Genomic DNA, 23043 nt, shown 5'->3' on the forward strand with positions numbered 1-23043 from the left:
ATGTTTCGATAGGCTAAAAATAGGCAACATATTCATATCGAGAAAGACAACTATCGAAATCGACTATCGTGCAACCCTACTAACGACCCAGCCTATGTATAAGACACTTACTCTGCAGTTCATCATAACGGCCTGTTTCAATGAGAATAGCGTGCATATGAGCGATGAGCCACTGCAAGGGGGCAGGAAAGCATAGCATGGCCTCCTTAATGTGGTTGATAAAATCCATAGCAAACTTGTGTAATTTTTTCACTTGATCATCTCTGTACTGCTTTGTTCTTGTCGCATATTCCTCCATGCCTAGGAAATACACATGCAACTTTGTCAGGAGTTGTGTTGTCTATCAGGCTTCCTGTCGCCTCACTCGACGGCCTGTAGCCTCCCTAAGCGGGTGGGTGATAAGTCAGAGTATCTCTTGACACCATAAATATGTTCAGCAACATGTATTTACACAAAAATAATACAACCATGTTTCAGAGCTTTAGAATAACTCACTTTTTGCCTGGAACCAACACTATTTGAGCTCTACATAAAAACAAGTTTTCATATCTCATTGCTAAAGCAGCAATTGAACCAGATACAGCTTCCATCTCACGGTTTAGAGGGTTTTAGATTGTATACCTGGTGTTCCAAATTTGATCGCTTTTTGTGCGGGATGAAACCTTTCTAGAGATTTGTTCGGCTCAATGTCATAGAACCAGTCGTCTTGTGTCAACAGGTTGATAATAGGTTGGTGAAGTGCTGCAGCTAGAAATAGCTTACAGGAAGTTAGACAATCAGTGTAGGCTCTGTATATCTGACACCACGCACATCTGTCCCTGAAACAGTGCAAAAATCAAAGTTGTCCTTCCTTGCATAGACTATACAGAAAGAACACTCATTTAAACTTGTGGGGGATTCCAGATAGCCCTAGAGGACATCTGTAAAACATCTGAACCAGAGATCTCTGCCTGCCATACTTCTGATACTATTTACTTCAAATAGCTATGAGAAAGGTAACTCTGACTGAAAATACTCTCTGCACTGGGTTCACAGAAACATAGACTGACAGGCGTCTGTGGCTACACTAAAAGCATTTGGAAAAACTATTGCGCTGCACAGGAGTCGAATCCAAATACTCGGAATCAAAGCCAAGCGCCACTCCATCACCTTTCCGCATACAAGAATAATTGTGCACATACGTATTACATATGATCTCTAACAGCGCATGAGACTGCCAGCATACTAGTAGCCAATATACTAGTAGCCAGCATACTAGTAGCCAATATACTAGTAGCCAATATACTAGTAGCCAATATACTAGTAGCCAATATACTAGTAGCCAATATACTAGTAGCCAATATACTAGTAGCCAAAAAAATAGTCTGCAAACTAAATACATAAAGTACAATACACGGACAGTGATGCTATGGTACACGGACAGTGATGCTATGGTACACGGACAGTGATGCTATGGTACACGGACAGTGATGCTATGGTACACGGACAGTGATGCTATGGTACACGGCAGCTCAAACAACAAACATGAAATACAGCGCATCAGACACGAAAGACACATCATAAAATATTGACTATAATAAGAGCCTTGTCTGTCTGTATGTCCTAAGCTGCCCTAAGAGACTGCAAGACAAAATGCAATGCACAGAAATCGTAAACTCGGATAATCGGCTTAGCAACTAAGCATGCCACCGTCTGCATCACTCGACCACCTTGTCATGGAAAAAAAGTATTTATATCACATATGACGATCTCTCACGGCGCACCAGAGAGCCAACGTACTGGTGTACTCTTATAAATGTCCATATCTAAGTCCATGTCTATGTCGGAACCGAAGTCCACAGGGAGATAACTCGAAAAATCATGACACATTAAACCTACATATTAACACCAGAGCAATACTTCAAAGGTAAATTATTTAATAACAGCACAAAGAAATAAACTTGATACGCTACGACATTAATCAGCTGAACCAAAGTAACAATAATAAAACCTAATCAAGAAGAAAACCTCCTCAGTATCAACTGGCGTGGATTTGCACCAGATTATTATTATTTATATTAAAAACGGCTTGACAGTACCACGATATTGAGCACAACCATAGTATGATCAACAAAATCTTTAAAAAATAATAACAGTAACATATTGCACACCATCAGTCACTATATACTTCGATCTTGTAAATTCGAATAATTATTCTTATAATTAAATCTTATAATAATGTTATAAAATCGAATAATTATTCTTATAATTAAATATTGTAATAATCTTATAAGAATCGTTAGGAATATATCATCGTCATTCCCTTTACTTTCACTGCTTTTGACATCAGTTGGAATACCAAAGTACTCATTATAAGTGTCCAAAATGTCAGAATTATCTTTTAAATCAGCAAAAAAGAAACGATTACCACATTTGTCGGACGCCATTTTTCAGTACTTCCTGTTTAGCATAGCAACGGTTTTAAGGGGTTTTTTTTCCGAGGGTTAAAGACTTCTATTGGCTAAACTGACTTCAGATTCAGAAAGATCACTCTGGGATAGGTCCAAATGCACGTGTTACAAAAATCGCTACCAATATTATAAATTCAGTTAGTGTAACTTTAAAGTCGGATAACTCAACTTCGTGATTTGCGACTTAACCATGGTTTCTGTGACCGCGACCCATATATTAAACCCTTTAAAGAGATTGTTTTTATTAAAGTATTAAAAACAAGTCTCCACAACTCTTATTTCTGCAACTTTTTCAACTCTACAGCTGAAATTTCTTGAAAATATGTTTTGTAGGCAAATCTCATTAAAATATGATCACTAAATTTGACAAAAACGCGCTTTGTCGTGAAATCTTATAAAAATATGCCACAAGACGCAAGTTCATGAAAATACAATTTGTGAATATACATGATAACACCAGAGGAATGCTTCAAAGGTAAAATATTTAATAACAGCACAAAGAAATAAACTTGATACGCTACGGCATTAATCAACTGAAACAATGTAACAATAATAAAACCCGAAAAAGACCTATAAATTTCAAAACTACAAAATAGTACGTCCTGAAAAGAGATGAGATAAAAAAGTGTTTCATTAAAGTGAAAACTCACGTTCCAAAGCTCCACAAAAATTACAAAAAATCTTAGAAAACATTGGACAAGACAAAAATCAGCAGCAATGTAGCAACCAAGTGATGAACAACAGCTGATCCTCGGCAGCATAATCAAAATTTACAACCATTTCAACACATTAATTTTTTTGACAAACATAAAATTTTCACCAAACATGAATTTTATCGAGGCAATGTAGCTTAGTAAATCAATACATATTCAAATAGTTCCATAACAGATGAACAAAACAACGCATGTAGTTTTTAAAAGCGAGGACATCAGGAAGACAGTGGTAGAAGTGGTGAATAAAAAGGTCATACTTTGCTGAGAATTAAAATAAAAAATCATAAAACGAGAAAAAAACATGTTTGAGAACATCTTAAAAATTCCTAAAACTGTCTAGTAGGTACAGGGAAAATATTAAAAAGATAAAAAGAGAATTTAAGATTGGGAATAACAATATTAAATTCATGAAACACAAAAGTTTTAACGAATAAACTATGTTAGACTAGCTCCACATCTCTACCACAGGCTCTACTTAAGCCCTCATCATCATCTGTACCGCTGAGGATACAAACTGCTGAGAAAATTTCCTCAATTTAACAAAAAGTCAACAGAACAATAGAAAGCTCATTTTGCTGATTGTTACTACATTGGTTTAGTTTTTTCAAGTGCATTTAGAATTTTATATTGGGCTTTGACATAATGATATATAACTGAATGGTTTACACGCTATATGTAATCGTCTGAATTATTTTCTTTATTTTAATAAGTGAAACAAATAAAGTAAAGCACAACATCTCTTTCAACAAATGACCTTCAGCCACATAGTCGCTGACAAAAAAACAGGCAAATTCGGCAAGGCATGTGTCTCAAATCTAGTTCACAACATGAAAGGCCCAAGAGAGGACAACTCCCTCTTTAATTAATTTAAAACTTTTTGGTGAGAGTAAAATACTCAATACACACGTGAAGTTAGCCTGTCTTGACAAACTGTTGTTTTTGCGGAGTTTTTCCCCCGTCGAGCGAGCGAGCAACACAACAGCTTGTCACAAGACGTACTGCAGCTGATGCATCAGCTGCACTTATAGGGAGTTGTTCTCTTCTGTTTATGCGGCTTGGTTGCGATGTTATGGCGGTCGCTCCATTGGTAATCATAACGAATTTCGCGCAAAAATGTATGTAGAAAAAAAAGATTACAATGTTTAACCAGCGACCAGTCTCTGCGGTAAACTTTAGTAGAACTTGAGAACTTAGGCAACAACAGCGACTAAACATTCGTTATTTGTGCGCTCAGTCAGTTTTATTTCTATTTTTGTATCAGTCAGTTTTAGTTGTTCTTATGGATTTTATTTTCAATTTATTTTATTCTCAAGTTCTACTAAAGTTTACAACATAGACTGGTCTCTGGTGAAACGTTGTAATCTTATTATTTTCTACATAAATTTTTGCGCAAAATCCGTTATGATTACCAATGGAGCGACCGCCATAACATCGCAATCAAGCCACATAGACGGAAGAGAACAACTCCCTTTCAGTGCAGCTGATGCATCAGGTGCAGTACGTTTTGTGACAAGCTGTTGTGTTGCTAGCCCGCTCGACGGGGGAACAACTCCGCAAAAACAACAGTTTGTCAAGACAGGCTAACACGAAGTGTGAAGTAAGTCAGACAATAGGGTAAGATCGCTGTAAATACTTTTCCAATATTCAAGCGTTAAAGACTCCCTCTGTTAAAGGATGGGAACATCTACACTTTATCACTAATGTAGGTGCTACTTTAGCTAAACCTTTCAACTATAACTAGGAATCTAAATCTATTCTTTAACAGCAGTGGCATGTCCAAATGGTCAAAGGCTCGCCGAGTCAGCGAACTATCAACTAAGCCACTAAGTTCACAGAGATGTTGACATAATAAAAAATCTAAGCAAGAATTGCTAACAGTCAAACATGAGGAGTTGTCCTCTCGATGTAAGCCGCTTAACCAAGACCACATACGTACTTAGTAAGCACCCTGTTGGCTTCATTGTCAAGATTAGACATGAGAAGGTGAGCGAGTTTCCTCAACATTGCTGCCAACAGGATCTCTTCTTGCGCTGCCACACATGACCCGTAAAGTGCACCAATCAGGATGTCTAAAATGACAACTCCATTATTACTTTTACTCAGCAGTCTCCGTTGTTTAGGCAGCATAAAACAACTCATACGATATACGCTCCTACCAGGGTTGGAAAACGTAATTTTCTTTTGGAACAAAAATCAGATTTTTATGAGTTGGTTGTAATTTTACAAAAAATTGGTGTTTCTTGACTAGCAACATTGTGTAAACAATCTGTAAACACTCCGCTGTCATGAATTAGCGAGTGTTATGGAGAAAATCGACTGCCTGCATTACGATGCGACCGAAGGACCTTTGAAGTTAGAACCTGTGAATTTATTTAGTAAACCTCAAAGCAAGAACAATGAGATAGCGACTGTAACTGGTATAGTTTTCTTTCTTTTCTGTTTAACAGATGACATCATGACATCACACTCCGCACTGCAATCAGCTTGTGTGTAAGAATTGAAGGAGTATTCTATGCTTTGGGTTTAGGTCAATTGAGAGAAAGAAGCTGGCTGAGTGTGTATATTCCAGATTATCAACAACATTGATAAGACATGATGAATATACTTACCGAAAAATCTCTGAACGCCATGACGGACTATTTCTCAACCCTTATGCTATAGTGGCAGTCAAATATAGGTTCGATTAGAGATTTTACAGTAAATATTTTATACTACCTCCTTTATGCTCTTCCATTCATAGTTTGTGTTCATCTGCTAGTAGCTCTAATCCAAGCATATTTTATATGAATGCAAGAAATATAAGAATAAATCGAACTGGCGCAATTAAGTCATTAATACTAAACCAACATCACCAACATTTGGGTTCACCAACATCTTGATATGCAACACAATACACAAATGATTTGTATGAGCAGAAAAAAGCGAAAAAATCAAATAACGTACAATTGAAAAGATCGATTTGAGTTGGAAAAACCTTAATTTCTGAAATAATTCATGATTTTTGTCAACCATGTTATTATTGCTACATACCGATAGTCTCTGAGATGCTGACAGTGCTACTGTATCCTGCTATGAACTCTGCCACTATCGATGGTTCATCTCTTAACATCTTGAGGAAAGAAGAGAACTTCGACTCATGGTAGTTAAGATGATGAAATCTGCAGACAGTATGTTAAACCCATAGTTATCACTCTAGGGGGAGATAACTCTATGGTTAAACCTTCTCTCAACAGAGGCAGACCATTATGTAAACTGCTATGTAGCAAGACTGCTATGTAGCAAGACTGCTATGTAGCAAGACTGCTATGTAGCAAGACTGATATGTAGCAAGACTGCAATGTAGCAAGACTGCTATGTAGCAAGACTGCTATGTAGCAAGACTGCTAGGTAGCAAGACTGCTATGTAGCAAGACCATAACTAAACTTTTAAACCAAAAATACAAACTGTATTAGAGTTTCATGGCTAGACTCTGCAAGGTGATGATATGATTTTACATATGATATACTGACTGTGATAGGAGTAAATGTCACTCTGCTCATGACCTAGTTTTTAACTATTCTATTTGGTCAAGTTTTATTCCGCACATAACTTATTAGTTTTAACCATTTTATATGTTCACTGTTTATTACACTATTATAATTTAACTCGTCACAATATATATTTCCGTATATCAAAAATTCCATTTGTACAGATTTTTAAAGTTTTACTGTATATATACCCTAGGACACTTATATTTCGCTAGTATTTAGTTTCGTGAGTAGCATACAGAGTAAAATTTCGCTGCAACTTAATTTCGCAGCTCTGATGAATGCGAAAATATAGTGATGTGAAAATAAATGCAGTGGAACAAACATGATTAGATTCCTCAGGTTTGGTTCACCGGTAAGAAAAAATCTTCAAATTGGGTTTAGTTTGTAATTGTGAACTGCAGGTAGAATTGTGTGGTCGAGATCGATAATGCAATTTGATCGCTTGCTGCCATTTGTGTCTTGGACTATCAATGAACAAAGCTATTTAATTCCGCGTTTTCGCTCGTTCGTTATGATAGTTTAGTTTCGCTCATGAAATTTTCGCGAGAGGATGACTCCACGAAGACGCGAAAGTTAGATGAGGCGAATACAAGTGTCCTAGAGTATGCTAAAGATTACATTCATTAATTTATTAGGCATTCTAAATATATTGATATTAGTATTATTAGTAATACTCTAATATTATTAGTAATATTAATTATTATTAATATTATAATTACTATTAATTATCAATATTTGTATTGTTATTACTATATTAGTATTGCTATTATTATAACTAACAAAAGTTACCATAGTAATAATTTTTTCTGAATAGCCGATTTAACAAAATTGTATTAGGGACATCTTTGCTAACTAAATCGGACAAGATGCGCTAATAAAAAACAATTAGACCCAAGCTATGATTAGACTCATCATGTAAATTTTTCGTTACTAAAAGCACCATTAGGCCAATAATAAGTACAATAAATGTGGTTAAATCCGCGCTATTGATAAAACTCCTGCAATCGTCACTTGCGACTACTAAAATCGTCACATGTGACACATCAAGCGCTACTAACATTCAGGGTAGCAAATGCCAAAAAAATGTTTTAACTAAAAATAAAAACTAAAGCAAACAAAAAAGTGATAGAAGATAGAAAAATAGCCTCATGTATATACCTGCGGTACACCCAAAAATGGGACAACCAATTTGGGAACAACCGTGGTCAGTGTCGGCATCTGGATTACCATAGCAACTAGCTATGAATTCATCTACAGATAACTTAGATTTTCCAAATATATACGATTAAGGCTTTGCTTTAAAACAATTGGGCAATAACATTAACCAAATTTAAAACAATTGGTCAATAAAATATACAATAAACCGATTTAAAAGTATTCGTCAATAAAGTTAGCAAAATTTAAAACAATTTGTCAATAAAATTATCTAATATGCCATAGTACCAACTCGGTCACTCAACACTAACTATGAGAACCGCTAAGGAGCTAAAAGTTAGTTGCTTTAATTTAACCAGCCTTCCCTCTCAACAAGAAGCAAGTTTTCTCACACTTGTGATTATTTAGTGATATAAACATTGTCAGGGAGAAGTGACTTGTCTCATCCGATGTGTCTTTACATTACCACAGCAGATGTTTGAAGTTACGGCCAGGTAATATATTACCAATTATTAATATTATTATTATTACAAGTAAAAGCTGTTTATCTCTTTTTTAAAATAATTTCTAGTTTACAAATAATTTTATATTAATTTATAAATAGAAGCAACTAATGGGTCAATACACATGTAAGGACTAAATGCTTTCACGTCTTTATTTAAAATTTGCTCTAATTATGCAAATATCCTGCACACAAACAATGAGGATATTTCAACAATAGACTCAAGAGCTGACAACTCTCTAAGCATAAATCTTTACTCGAACTCTTTCGCAAGCCGATGTATCGGCTTGCACAGTAATGTAAGTACAGACCGTGAGCCGATGTATCTGCTTATCAATAAGGGTTTCACTTTTCTTCTCATTACGAAGCCCACACGTTAGCCAGACTAATCAAATTTTGTCTCCAATGAAACAACCTTGTTGCCAATCTCGTGCAACTAATAGAAAATATTTTGGCTCAACAATTTCATTGTTAATTTTTTTCAAAACGGCAAAACCAGATCGTTATCGTCATAGATATAAGAAACATACCACGTTCATTTAACGCAAAGAAAAGTTGATAAAGCGAGATTTACTAAACAATTTATACATATCTTGTAAAGAATTTCTTTCTAAATAAGATGCATTTTACAGTTAAACGATATCTGTTTTTATTCTCGAGATATTGCTTAAGTACTAGCGGTAGTCCTATATCGGTTTTTCGAAAATCTATTTTAATTAATTTGGGCAGAATAATCGTCCGGTCACAATTTAATGCGGTAGCGAAAGAGATAAGAGCCGTGTCTGTCGGTCCATTCAAAGCCACATAGGAGAGATTTGGAAGAAAATGCATTGCATGGTAACTGAATTTAGATATCGGGCTTTGCAGCCAAGAGCACTACGAACTGCGCCACTGGACTGCCGTGCTACATCAAGGAATAATTGTGCACATACTGATTACACATGGTGATCTCACCCAGCACATGGGACTGTCAGCGTGCAGTTTATATAAAAACAGGATTAGATGAACAAACAGGAAAAACAACTGCACGTATAATTTTTACTAAGACGGAATATGAACTGAGAAACACGGATGTGACAACCTGAAGGTTGAGTTTATCTGAATGGTTTGTAAACAAAAGGCTCATTATTTAAGGTTTCAATGTCACTATGTGTTATAAACAATGGACAATCTAGCAGTGAATAACTGTAGTTCAACCCTGGATGGCGAAACTTGCCAAAGAAAACAAACCACTTTTTCACACTCCTCTCGCACAGTATTAAAAGTAATAACGGCCATTTTATTAGCTTATCAGCTGTGCTACCCGGCGTTGCCTGGGTAATAAAAAAGCTTTTGAAAAGAAAATTGATTGGTATTTAACATATAACAACACTTGCCATTCTAGCTTTCAAACTAAATATCATGAGAGAAGTGTTTTGTGTAGTTGAAATAAACTAAGAGGAAAATAAAAACAACTGTAAAGGTTTTCAAACTTTGTCAAACAACCTTTAGACTTTTTATCATGAGGAAAATGTTTCGTGCAGGTCAAATAAATTAAAAAAAATAAAACGACTATAAAAAAAGGTTTAGATGTAAATGTGAAATAATAGCTAAATTAAGTCAGTTTTGATACGATTACAATAAAAATGATTTGGTAATGATACAAAATACAAACTGAGAAAATAAAATAAAAATCCTGAATATGTAGAATCAATAATAACAATTCTTGCATAGAAGTGTGTGTATAAACAAGGGTTACCGTTCCACCAGAAGCTATCCATCAAAACTTTGAATACGACGCAACGGAGACAATATAATTGTCCGTGCGAGAAAAATTCGCCTCGACCCTAGATATAATAATTGAACCTTACAAAAAATATTTCTTAACAGGAGGGTCGTAACACCTGGCCGCATCGGTAAAATAATCAGCGTGCGCTAAGCTATAGCTGGAATGACAGATCCACAGACATACTTTGAAAAATATATATATAGATTTGCTCTAAATATGATGTACTGGATTTCTAGCTAGTTTTCAGAAGTAGGAATAAAAAGCTCGCGCCACCGCATCATACATTTCATAACATTTCAGTGTGTGTCAATATTAGCTCAAGTGAACAAGTTTTGTTTTAACATGAAACACGCTGTAGTGTATTTTGGCTCAGCCCAGGCAACGTTGAACCAGCATATCCTCTGGTACTCGGGCATCCCCATCAAGAAATCGAGTCATGATAAGGATCACTCTTCTATGATAAAAATAGTTTTAAAAATATAGTGAAACAGAATCATTAAACCTTCAGCTTGAAATCATGGCAAGAACATGACGGTCAAAAGTCAAACTGTCACTTTCTGACAATAATTAGCAGATTCAATCCTATGTGATACACGCGTAACAGCAGTTTTGTAACGCTGCCCAACAAAGGGATAAATTCAAGTGGAGAATTCTATTTAGGCCAGAAAGAGTAATCGTTTAGCTACGCAATGATTAATATGTTTACGACAAAACATGTGACCTAGCAGCCATTTTTATTTAGATCCCTCAAAAATTGCAGCAAATTGCTACGCACACCGAGCTGAAAACATCTCAAGTCACATAATAAAAAACTAATGAAATAATATAAAAAGGCAATTTTGGTTTTTGTATTACAAAATATAAGTGAAACAATGAATATCCTTTTTAATTTTATAATTAAAATTAATTAACAATAATTGTACCTAATTTTCACAATCATAAAATAAAAATAAAATAAACCAACTACTGATTCAATAAATAATAATAAAGTTTATAAATAATAATAATAAACTTTCAATCTATTGTAAACTGATAAAATCTGTAGAGTGGTTTAAAACACAAAAAAGGGATATTTAAAGCTGAAATCCTAACTCAGATAAAAATGAAACCTCAAGCTACGAATGACCAATGCGACAAAGTACTGAGTGACTCACGCATCGACAAAATTGGTCATGCCGAGAAGGTTGGCACGGAGACAACACAGACTTGGGTCGTCCTGGGTCAGCCTCGACAGGTTTGTCCTCTGTTGCTTTACTAACCATGCCGTCTTACACACCTGCAAACAAAGTGGCAAAAACTGCATATAGCTACTCGCAAACATTCTAATTCTAGGGCATGAAAAGGTTGAATTGTTGAAAATCTGTAGAGATAGGGTGAAACAGAAGTTTAAACAAACTTGAACATTATTCATGGACTCTTCAAAAGCTAGTTTCTTTTTTTACCTCAAAACACAAATTTGTTCTCATCGAAAAGGCATGAGCATATTTAACAAACAGGAATATTCCACTAACTTTTTACATGTAAAAATAATTCACAGGTAAACAAACAAAGATTTTCAAGCTTGTGAAGCGAGTGTTACCGTAACGGCCCAAACAGAATAGGAGCAAAACGTAGAGTAGTAATGCTATTGCTAGCCTAAGTCTTGCAACAAACCCTCTAAAAAGAACACGGGAAATGGAAAATCCCTGTGGAATAATGCATCCTTCACATTTAGACATCGATATTTATTTCGATGCTTGTATTATTATTATTAATTTAATATTATGTATTCCATTTTCAGTATTATTTGATAAGTTCCATTTGAAAGCAATTTCATTCTGAATTACGTTTATTTATTGATATATTCGTGAATCATGTTGTACTATTTTAGCCTGATACAGTATTATTGTATATCAAATTGATTTATTTCAATGTATTTTAATTTTCGTTTAAAAAGAAGCTGGCAGACAATCAGCTAGCTAATCACATCAAAACAGCAGACATCAAAACTCTAAGTGCACACGAATATACTGGCAATCAGCGCTTGCATCAGCCTTGTTGTTTGTTGGACTAAATGAGCTCTAGTAGGCTCCAGCCATTAACATAACAAACCAATAGAAGAGATATTCTGTACAAATGAGAAAACTCCGCTGTACAGTAATGTCTTTCATAAAATTGTATTCATAGAATGTCCTTTCATAAAATTGTAGAACAAAAAAATAGCTGTTAAGAGCTTAACCTAGCAGTTAATTTTAGTACAGGGATTAGATGTTTAGTTTTAATCCAAAAACAAAGCACATGATCATCAAATACCTATTTAGTTAGAGAAACACTTGAGAGCCTCAAAACATGCAGACATGACAAAAGAAACTGTTCAAATATTTCATTATGTGATGGACTGAGAATGCACAAACAAAATAAAATTTAGCACAATATAAGGGAATGACAGAATGAATGTAAAGAGAAGGTTGGTTCCATCAAATGTCACACTTTTGCATTTTCCTCGATGATGATTGAACCATTGATGCAAGTGCACATTCTAATCGTATACAAAAATTCATATGGCATGGGCTGACAATTTCAAAATTGAGACAACTTCTAAATTTGAACTAGTAATCATGACTCGTCAGAACATCACTTGACCAAATTTTACTCAATAAAATATTCCAAACAAAGGCAGCCACCTAATGCAATAACAAGATGAGGCATAAGGCCACAAGCGTTTTGTGAGAACATGTATAAGTTTGTATTAAGATAAATCACAACGTAACAAAACTCAAGACTACACCAAATGAATGCTAAGCGGTTTCCCAATTTAAAATGGTCTAAATATGTTGGATCAAACAGCAGCAGGAAGAACAACAACACAAAATTCAGTTTCAGAATAACTAATCCCACAACCAAACACGAGTGGAGCGAATGTTTGAGAGTTTCATGATGAATGCATGCATGTCCATACAACTCATGAAAATTATTCATCAACAACGTCGCAAACCTTTGTATCGAAATCTCATCAACAAGTTTAACCATTTTTGTGTAGAATCGTTTAAATATAATAACGATACAAAACACATATAAGCCTATTTAAATATGTTACCAAGTCTTTGGGAACTGTCGACAGTATCTTAAAACTTACCCATCTGATCGAATTATACACAAATAGACAAATTAATTTGGCCGAAAATCGTTATTAAAATTTGCCAACCCTTATTTTTATCAAAATTAAGACCGGCAAACGAAACGCCAAATGACAAAGAATAGAACCATTGAGTCTTCGCATTTCACGAAAAAATAACGTGCACATTTCACCAGTCTATAGCTTTGTCGAATTGCCAAGGGTTTCTGTAATTAACGTAGAAGTACTGAAATATAATCGTTTCTTTTTTGCCGATTTTAAAGTAACTGACATTTTGGACACTTTTAAGTACTTTGGTATTCTAACTGATGTCCAAAGCAGTGAAAGTAAAGGAAATGACGATGATATTTTTTCCTAACGATTCTTAGGAGATTATTACAATGTTTAATTATAAGTTTGGATGACTATTGAAGTGTTATAGTCACACTAACAACATCGATGATGGGCAATATGTTACTGTTATTATTTTTTCTAAATAGTTTTGTTAAATAGACTTTCTAAAAATCTATATAAATACCACAATTTCTTGATATTGTTAGCTATGACGTTTTGAAATGTTACAAAATTGTGCATTGGTTTTCTATTATTACTGTATTACTATATTAATAATATTGGTTATTCTAATAATATCAGTGCATTTTACTTCTAATATTGCAGTTCTCCTATTGCAGAGGGAGAGACATAAGCATATAATCTGTTCCCTTCATTATTGCTGTTTGTTGTACATAACACCCACACCCAGTACATTACAGCTACCATTGCAGTTATCCTATTGCACCGCAGTGCCATTTGACTGATAATATTGCATTTCTCAACCATCAGTACTCTTCTTTTTTCCAATATCACGTTGGTCGTGGGCTGTATGACAGGGGCATTTCTAGTACATATGTATATTTCTCATCAGTGATATACGCAGAACTACGTACATGTACCAAAAATATTAGGCCTACAGTGCAACAGGGAAAATTAAGGCTAAGTTCAAGTCAAACCAGAGTAGTAAGGGTTGATCTAGCTAAGCAATGCTAAGAATCACAATGATGTCTGTTGATATATATACATTTTTTTTAAATAGTCGGATTAGTAAAACAAAAAACGTAAACCTTTTTCACAAACCTATTACTAATCTTTTTTACACGGCACCTCCTACAAACAATGCACATCATCAATATATGAATTGATAGCTTGATGCACAAACCTGCGCAGCAGCCACCGAAACATCCTGGTTAAGTCTGGCAATGTTCTCACGTTCCGAGTGAGTGTAAAGCTTTTCTTGAGAAAGCCGTTGAGACAGCTCCAAAAGCTCGTCGGGGGACATGATGAGCTAGGAATGAGTATCTTAGATACGGCCGTTCGATCTACATATCTGTGACTGACAGATTTTTTTAACCTATAACCATCGAAAAAACTTAAATCTTAACATTCTAAATCATTCGTTTTAATTAAATAAAGGATACTACATTATTAAAGCGAGATGAAGGTTTGAATTTAGCAAAATTAAGGATACAGTGCATAAACAAAGGCGCACATATATATAGAGCAATATTTAAAATTTCTGAGATATCTCACTTTGAGTTTCAGGGGTGATAATGCTAAACACTCATATCTGAAAATAACACAAATAAACGCTTGCAGCTCCTAAATTAACCCACTATGATACTAGCGACCGGATGTTCATGCTGTCTTTCGCTACTGTGACCTTTTAGCACGTGTAATCTTAGGAAGACGTCAGAGCACCGATCTTTTTCAGTCACACCCCCAACATTGACGAGTCTTCGACACGCCTTCACGCAATAACCAAGTCGCAACAATTATGCGAAGGAAGGACAATTTCCTAGTCCACATCGAATATAAAAAAGGCCTCAACATTTAGGCATTACAAGTATTGCAATGCTATTTCTTAGTTGTGGCAACCGGTAACTCACCAAACTATTCCCTGCAACTTCTGGGTGTCACCCTTAAATACATCCACGAATCTTTTTTTACACCACTATTGCATGAACATCTTACGCTCACAAACTAGTATAAAAACCTCAACAATTTACTAGCTGACCAAATAAAAATTTGTATTTTTGTATGTCTATATTACATTGTTAAATAGTTGAAAAGTCACTTACAGGTGTACACCAGTAATCAGCCCTATTCTGGCAAAATTAGTTTCTATATTGCATGAACACGTATCTTCAAGTTTAGATAACTTTCTAAGTAGGAAAGGCTGGCTGTTAGAATCACTGATTACCTAAACTGGCACATGCAGTTTATAACAAAAACAAATGAAAACAGAATGGTCGTGAAAGCAGAATTTATTGCTGATGAACTACCAAAAAGAAATAGATAGAAAATGCAAATTATTTCTTCTTGGATACACCAACAGTTCTTCCTCTTCGACCAGTGGTCTTAGTGTGCTGTCCTCTGGTTCGGAGACCCCAATAGTGTCGCAGGCCCCTGTGCAATCTGATCTTCTTCATTCGTTCCATGTCTTCACGCATCTTGTTGTCCAAGCCATTAGCAATCACCTACAACAGAAATTCACCTAAATAACAAGATGAATCCAAGTCATGAATGGCCATTTCTACTAAATGAATCGTGAGGAGACTAACACAAATACATGAGTGCTTTCCCCAGCTTTTAAGGAAAGAGTCATTCATTGAACATTCATCAATTGCAGCCTCTCAACTCGTTCTGCTATAAAGCAGAGACATACCATCACGCGCCTACATATAAAATTTCCAACACACAATTTACGAAAAAGGAGATAGCAGACTCCACACCTGGAGAGAATTTTGTTCAATATTCTAGAAACATCGCAGTTGCATAAGGAAAAAGGAAATGATCGGTTAGCTGTTTCATAAAAAGCAATAAAAATATGAAAGCTAGGTTAGTCTAACCCTTTCGAGACCGTTTCAACACAGATCCCAACAATATCGGGTCACTTCTTTAAGATAAATCTGGAAAATTATACATTACGAAAAATCCTACCGATTGTAATTCACGAGATTGTATAATAGCAACTAATTTACAGTTGAAGTAAACCCGATATAGGATATAGTCTATACTATTATTAGACAGCTGTTCGAACATGTTGACAAACATGCGTAAGCAGTGCTCATTAACAAAAGTTTGTTTTGCATTTACGTGAAAACTATTAAAAATGACCAAAAGAATTATAGCTCTGCTAAAATAATCCCTGTTGATGCTGATATCAACTGGTTCAGCACCGGAGAAACTCTAATAAGATATAATTGAAAGCCCAAAAGGATGGGTTCAGCATAAGTGAAAGCGAGAGCAAAACTAGTAGTGGCAGCTCAAGCTAATGATGCTAAATAAATTTATCCATAAGCTTTTATTTGAATTTTACAAGTATGACAAATGCTGTTTGTATATTTCACTCGCTTTTGTTTATTTAGAATTTACATTTGATAGATTATGACATCTCCATCACCACTTTTACCTCCGAACCGACGCGGTCCACAGCCTACACTCACACACACGTCATTAAGGGAAAACATTTTTGCATTTATTACTACTTTAATGTTACTGCTTACATACAATTTGGGCTTTATGTCCGATTTCACATAATTAATCTTTTAGTGTAAACTGATTGCACTTGTCAACACTACAAGCTTTCCTAGCAGACGTGGAAGTCTTTAAAATGGTGGTCACCATAAACCACTTTTGTTAGTCGACATACCAGAAAAGACAAGTTTCTGTATACAAACTATATGGCTTGTCAACATGAGATTTAGGTCTGTCACTCTGCTAAATTCTCTTTCATCGCAAAAAAGGCATCAGTGTACCACAATCGGAACAGTTTGTTTGTTCTAGTTCATCGAAAAAGCACAGAACATTGAGTATTAGAAAAAAAAATCAGTGCTATGATGACTTACATGTGCAGTAGCATAATTTGACTGTATTTCAAATGTTGTGAACTAATACTGTAAAGAACTGTAAGTCACCAAGCATAAAACATTAACAATACCTTTCACAATATTGCATATTTGGGGCTTCTGCGGTCATTATATAAAGCTACTAAAGCAGGGACATCAACAACAGTTAAAACTTCAGAGGCTATTATGGCTTTTACTCACACAGGCTTGCATACAGTTGATAGATCACAGGACAACAAAAAATTACTTTTAATTGTTATTAGTGGACAGGATAATTAGCAAGCAAACCACATATAGTGAGCAAACAAACATTGCGACAACTTCATATATATTGATGCAGGCCAAAAGAAATGTTAAATAAATTCAGCTAAGCTTTATAAACATCCTTGATAAGTTATCACACAGACATTGTCAACACAAGATCATGCGCAGAACACAACATGTAGGACATGATGTAGCAATCGTATTAAGATTGATTAGAAATGGACTAACCGCCGAAAAAAAACAGATCTCAGTACTAATCTTTCAAATCATGAAATCCATGTCAGAATTATAAAGACAGTAAAAGCTTGTATTAGCTGCCTGAAATCGAATCTGTGGCAGGAAAAAACAAGTTTAGGTTTTTTCAAAGCATCATACGGTAAGTAAAAAACAGGTCAGTTGAATTGTCACCACGATTCCATTTCATTGGAACATTCTATATGAGCAGAAAAATCGATGAAACAGTGGCTCTGCGTATGGCATTCTCGAGTATGGTATTCTTTTCATCCGCAGAAATACAAAGAATACACAGGAAATTATGTAAAAAACCACCGCAATTACTTCATAAAAACAAAAATCCGCTGATCTAAGCTTTTACTGCAAAACCAGAAACACTAAGCATACAACAGCAGGGGTCTGTTGTTACTAGAAAATGTTGCTTTTTACAGAAATGGATCATCAACATTCACTAAATTGTACATGCCTATACATCCTGGAGAAAATCCTAACTATCCAAGGCACAAGTGCCTTTTTACATATTACCGCTCATTTCATGAAAAATATAGAGTTAAACTCGGCAAAATATTTTACAACTGCAAACCAATAGTACGTACACTCACTAAAAAAATGATTATAATATAATATTAAAAATGATTATAATATAATATACCTGAGAGGTCTTGCCATCTTTAATGTCTCTTTGTCTGTTCAGGAACCAGTCGGGTATCTTATACTGTCGCGGGTTTGACATGATCGTCACAACTTGCTGTACCTAAAACCACAGATTCAACATTTATTCATTCTCTAAATTTTGTAGCCTGCGGACAGGCTTGCTCGCCAATTTTACGAAAAGAATAATTTTGATTTATTGTTTCCAGCAAAGATAGGAAAAACGATACTGCATAAAAAAGTTAGCAAAAACTTGTTAACACAGTATCGTGTAAAGTGTATGTACAACACTCTATCTGTATCCACAGCAGTCTATCTGTATCTACAGCACTTAATCTGTATCCACAGCAGTCTACCTGTATCCACAGCAGTCTATCTGTATCTACAGCAGTCTATCTGTACTTACAGCGGTCTATCTGTATCTACAGCAGTCTATTTATATCTACAGCACTCTATCTGTATCTACAGCAGTCTATCTGTATCCACAGCAGTCTATCTGTATCTACAGCACTCTATCTGTATCTACAGCACTTTATCTGTATCCACAGCAGTCTACCTGTATCCACAGCAGTCTATCTGTATCTACAGCAGTCTATCTGTATCTACAGCGGTCTATCTGTATCTACAGCAGTCTATCTATATCTACAGCAGTCTATCTGTATCTACAGCAGTCTATCTGTATCTACAGCAGTCTATCTGTACCTACAACAGTCTATCTGTATCTACAGCAGTACATCTGTATCTACAGCAGTCTATCTGTATCCACAGCACTCTTATCTGTAACCACGAAATATGGCTGATAGCACCATTTCGCAGCTGTTCAAAATTGTTAGAAAACTATTTTAAAACATTTGTAGCTATTCATCTGAAGTCCTTCTGGTTACAAAGATAAAATCGGAGACAAGAAAGTATGATAATCTATCTATATATTTCTGAGTTTGTCGTCGTTGTAAATGTCCAGCTATAATAGCTATTAGAATCTTGGAATAAAGAATCCGCAATCTGATAGATTTAAACTCACGGAGACTTCTATCGAAAGTTTAATTTCAAGGTGCTCTACCACTGAGCCATAAAATACGTAATGATATAAGTAGTTATCATATATGGTGCATACCGCATGCACATGCTAATTATTTTGGCATTGCGCCCACCCGTTACGATGCCCATGTTGAAAAATATTTTTCGTATTGTTCAATTACTATATCTGGTGTCTAGGCCAATTCTTCTCACGTGTACAATATAATTGTCCGCGTGAGAAGAAATGGCCTAGACACCTGAGACAGGCCTCGACATTCTCTCTCTGTTCAGTCAGCCAACGACAATACGATATCTCATTTTTACATTTGTACCATTATGTCCCTTCTGATGGAACGGTAACCTTTTTTATACATACACTTCTATGCAAGAACTGACTGTTATTATTAATTCAACATATTCAGGATTTTTTTTTTGTTTTCTCACTACGTATTAATTGTATCATTACCTAATCTTCTTTTATTGTAATCGTAGCAAAACCACTCAATGTAGCTATTACTTGCTAACTATTTCACATTTATATTAAAATCCTTTTGTAGTGGGTTTATGTTTTTCAACTTACTTGACCTGCACAAAACATTTTCCTCGTGATATGAAGTTTGAAAGTTACAGTTGTTTGACAAAGTCTGAAAACATTTACAATTGTTTTTATTTTCTCTTTAAACTATTTCAACTACACAAAATATTTTTCTCATATGTAGTGTAAAAGTTAGAATGACAAATGTTGTTATATATGTTAAATACAAATCGATTTTCTGTGCGAAGACGTTATTGTCCATACAACGCCGGGTAGTTTTGTATAAAGTGAACTTTCCCAAATCTTATGTAGGATAGTCTCAATGCACATCCTAGATTAATTCAGAGATATGTTAGTACTACCACTTTAATAACACAATGCTTAAAAATATTTTCAAGCTTAAAACGGATTTATCTAAGAGACCATAACAGTGAACAATTGATACTTCGATTCCAGTTACCAAGAACCAGTGACAACATAAACTACTTTATTTACATGCGCTTGAGCAACTTATTAGGTATTACCAACAAAAACAGCCATGAAATTCACCAATTTCTTTCAAAAATTGTCAACAGCATATACATCCCCTTTTGTATATGAGCAGCCGATCAACAAGAGATAAAAATTTCCGCTTTATTACAATGAATATGAACGCCGACAAAGATACTGTCATAAAATGTTGATTCAGTTATTCAACCATACACAGTGGCCCCGACACCATTTGTCATTAATTCGTTCCGGTGTTAGCATCGGAAGTCAAAAATGTCATATAGAGCGTAGCAACTCATAGTCATTATCTAATGCAAACACCCCCTGATAAAAACAAAAAAATGTCATACACATTTAGTACACATTAAAAATTAATAATCAAAATACATTAACCTTAGTAACTATGGTTATCTACAGTAATTCTAGGGTATTTAGTGTTTATGATCTGCAAAAAAATGTACCACTACTTTGTACAGTACGTTTTGTACGGTACATACCGTATGGAGCTCTTACCTTCGAGACAGACGTATAGCATAATCTATAAATTTAACTTAAATGAAATTAGCTTACTAATCAGACAAAGCTAAGTTTTAGCATGTATTTCACTCAAGTAAACTTTAATATTGGAAAGACTTCGCTGTTGATGCCATACGGCGAAAAAATGCTGTGTGGAGGGGATGGAAAAGCATCGTGTTCCACATTGTAACACGGAAAAAAAAACCCCGCAAAACAAGCCATGTCCGCACCCTGTGTTGCAATGTACTTTGTGAACATTTCTATAAACGTAAATTACACATATTTACTGATAAAAACAAGTTCGATGCTACAGCAATTTTAAAGTTTCTGCAGCCATAATTTTGCTAGAGTGATTCTATAGTTTATGAAGCATTAATTTCTTAACCGTCCAGCATATCTCATCAATAAGTTAGCAATAATCTCATCACCAATAATCGATCTCAGCACTAATTTAGGAACGGCAATGAAGATTAAAATACTCCTGACATCAGGAGCATTCAAAGCAGCACTTGGGCATGCTTTTTTAAACAAGTACTTTGTTGTATTACCCTCATTCATAACCTAATATATTTACTAAAATGATGAACAATTCTTTTTGTAACCGAAGAATTAACCAAGAGCATTATTAACGAAGAAAAGGAAAAGTTGCCAAAATGTATTCAATGGACAGTAGAAACAACAACATTATAACCAATAGACGTTCGAGTAGATAACAACCATAACCAATAACTTTCTACTTAATTGTGCAGGTACAACAAGGTTGTCTATAAAACTTATTGGCTACACTCCTAAACTAACCCTAATGATAAACAACTATGTGAAAATATTCAAAAAATCGTAGTAATTTTACAGAATTGTTAATGCCGGATATCTGGCAAGCAATTTGAGACTGAACTAGCTGTCTTCAGCCAACATCTGCAACAGTGTGCAAAATAAAACCCCACCAACTATAAATTCTGATTTTAGATGCAAAGCAATGTCAAGGATTTTATGTCTTGTTGAGTCACGTGTGGACGAAAAAATCTGCCAACGCCAAGGCCGTAAATCAGCTTATTTTTTGGGTAGAATTACTAAATCTTAGAACATTGATAGCATAAGTTTACTTGCAACTGGCCAAAATGTACATGCGTGTTTGGCGACCAAAAATAACGACCAATCAATTGATGACAGAGAATTCTTCACGACGTGCTGGACTGACTTATTTACACATTCATATAAAAGTTACAAATATCTCATTACCACTAAACAGATTCACCAAACCGTCAATGACTGTCGGAATTAAGTCATTGCTAATCGCGATTATGGCCAGAGATTATGGCCAATATGACGATGATACTCCAGCTTTGCGCAAATGCAATGCAAGTGACCTGGCGATATGTATGCATAATTAACTTACTTCCTCTTCACTAAGCTCTCCAGCCCTTTTTCTAATGTCGATATCAGCTTTCCGTAGCACAGCGTGAGCATATCTTCGACCAATTCCCTTGATGGAAGTCATGGCGTACAGTATGCATATATTTCCATCAATGTTGGTGTTAAATAAACGCAAGATGTGCTGAAACTTCTCTGGCACTAGCAACGCCTACAAATAAAAACATTAATAAATTGCAAAACCATGATGGGCATACACAAGTTTCTTCAAACAACATAACCTATCTAGAATAAGCCAAATGCTCAATAAATAGACATTCCGCAATAGCTAGAAAATGTGGGCTACCTCTAGCATAATTTGGAAGTTTTGAAAAAATATGTGCACTATTATGTATTAGAAACGTATCAATTGGTCTTTTTACCATATAATCCACCATGTATTTAAGTCAACTAAGAAGATGTAAATGGATAAAAAAATTCAATCGAATTTGTACGCTCTCACCATGATTGAAATCTTGCTAAAAAGGAAGTTGCGTACGCTAGCGGTGTCGGTTAGTCTAGCTACTTCTAGAACGGCAAATTTAACCAAACGCTTCGTCGCTAGATAAAAACTTAATAGCTGGTAAACTTTGGCGAAATGTATCGCTACATCTGTTCGATGGTTTGCAGGTTCAATCTGTACCTCATACGTTTCCGGTAGACCAAGCCTCTATTGTCGGAAATGTATGAGGTCGTAATGAATTTTGGTTTGTCTAATCAAAGATAGGTGCTCCAGAAGGTGCAGCAGTTAAAATGGTTGTTTTGTTGTTGGATTTAGCAAAATAGAAGTTGTGAATGTTTAAAGTTTT

At 35.1% G+C, this 23043-nt stretch overlaps 3 protein-coding genes across 5 annotated transcripts in view; 1 reads left to right on the forward strand and 2 right to left on the reverse strand.

Annotated features, from left to right (window-relative positions):
* LOC137398547 (GTPase-activating protein and VPS9 domain-containing protein 1-like) overlaps positions 1–14840 on the reverse strand; it is a 69397-nt gene extending 54557 nt beyond the window's left edge. The window contains exons 1-7 of the mRNA XM_068084671.1: positions 14801–14840; positions 14430–14603; positions 11274–11395; positions 6194–6321; positions 5100–5232; positions 622–818; positions 112–300 (exon numbers count right to left, since the gene is read on the reverse strand). Of these exons, the coding sequence (XP_067940772.1) occupies positions 112–300; positions 622–818; positions 5100–5232; positions 6194–6321; positions 11274–11395; positions 14430–14549 (889 nt within the window). The 5' untranslated portion in view covers positions 14550–14603; positions 14801–14840. The remainder of the gene's footprint in view (positions 1–111; positions 301–621; positions 819–5099; positions 5233–6193; positions 6322–11273; positions 11396–14429; positions 14604–14800) is intronic.
* Positions 14841–15519: 679 nt separating this feature from the next.
* Positions 15520–23043, reverse strand: part of LOC137398469 (small ribosomal subunit protein uS13) — a 334967-nt gene continuing 327443 nt past the window's right edge. The window contains exons 1-4 of one of the 3 annotated variants that reach the window (XM_068084588.1): positions 22698–22789; positions 22221–22406; positions 18269–18370; positions 15520–15747 (exon numbers count right to left, since the gene is read on the reverse strand). In XM_068084588.1, the coding sequence (XP_067940689.1) occupies positions 15580–15747; positions 18269–18370; positions 22221–22406; positions 22698–22700 (459 nt within the window). In that variant the 5' untranslated portion in view covers positions 22701–22789 and the 3' untranslated portion in view covers positions 15520–15579. Of the gene's footprint in view, positions 15748–18268; positions 18371–22220; positions 22407–22617; positions 22648–22697; positions 22790–23043 lie in introns of those variants that run through there. The other 2 variants (XM_068084586.1, XM_068084589.1) reach the window with 2 other exon arrangements.
* The window catches only part of LOC137398458 (vacuolar protein sorting-associated protein 52 homolog), a 30374-nt gene continuing 30221 nt past the window's right edge, over positions 22891–23043 (forward strand). Inside the window, exon 1 of the mRNA XM_068084572.1 lies at positions 22891–22973. The gene's annotated coding sequence lies outside the window, so the exon portion shown is untranslated. The remainder of the gene's footprint in view (positions 22974–23043) is intronic.

The sequence above is a fragment of the Watersipora subatra genome, chromosome 6, assembly GCF_963576615.1.
Source record: "Watersipora subatra chromosome 6, tzWatSuba1.1, whole genome shotgun sequence".
Taxonomy (NCBI): domain Eukaryota; kingdom Metazoa; phylum Bryozoa; class Gymnolaemata; order Cheilostomatida; family Watersiporidae; genus Watersipora; species Watersipora subatra.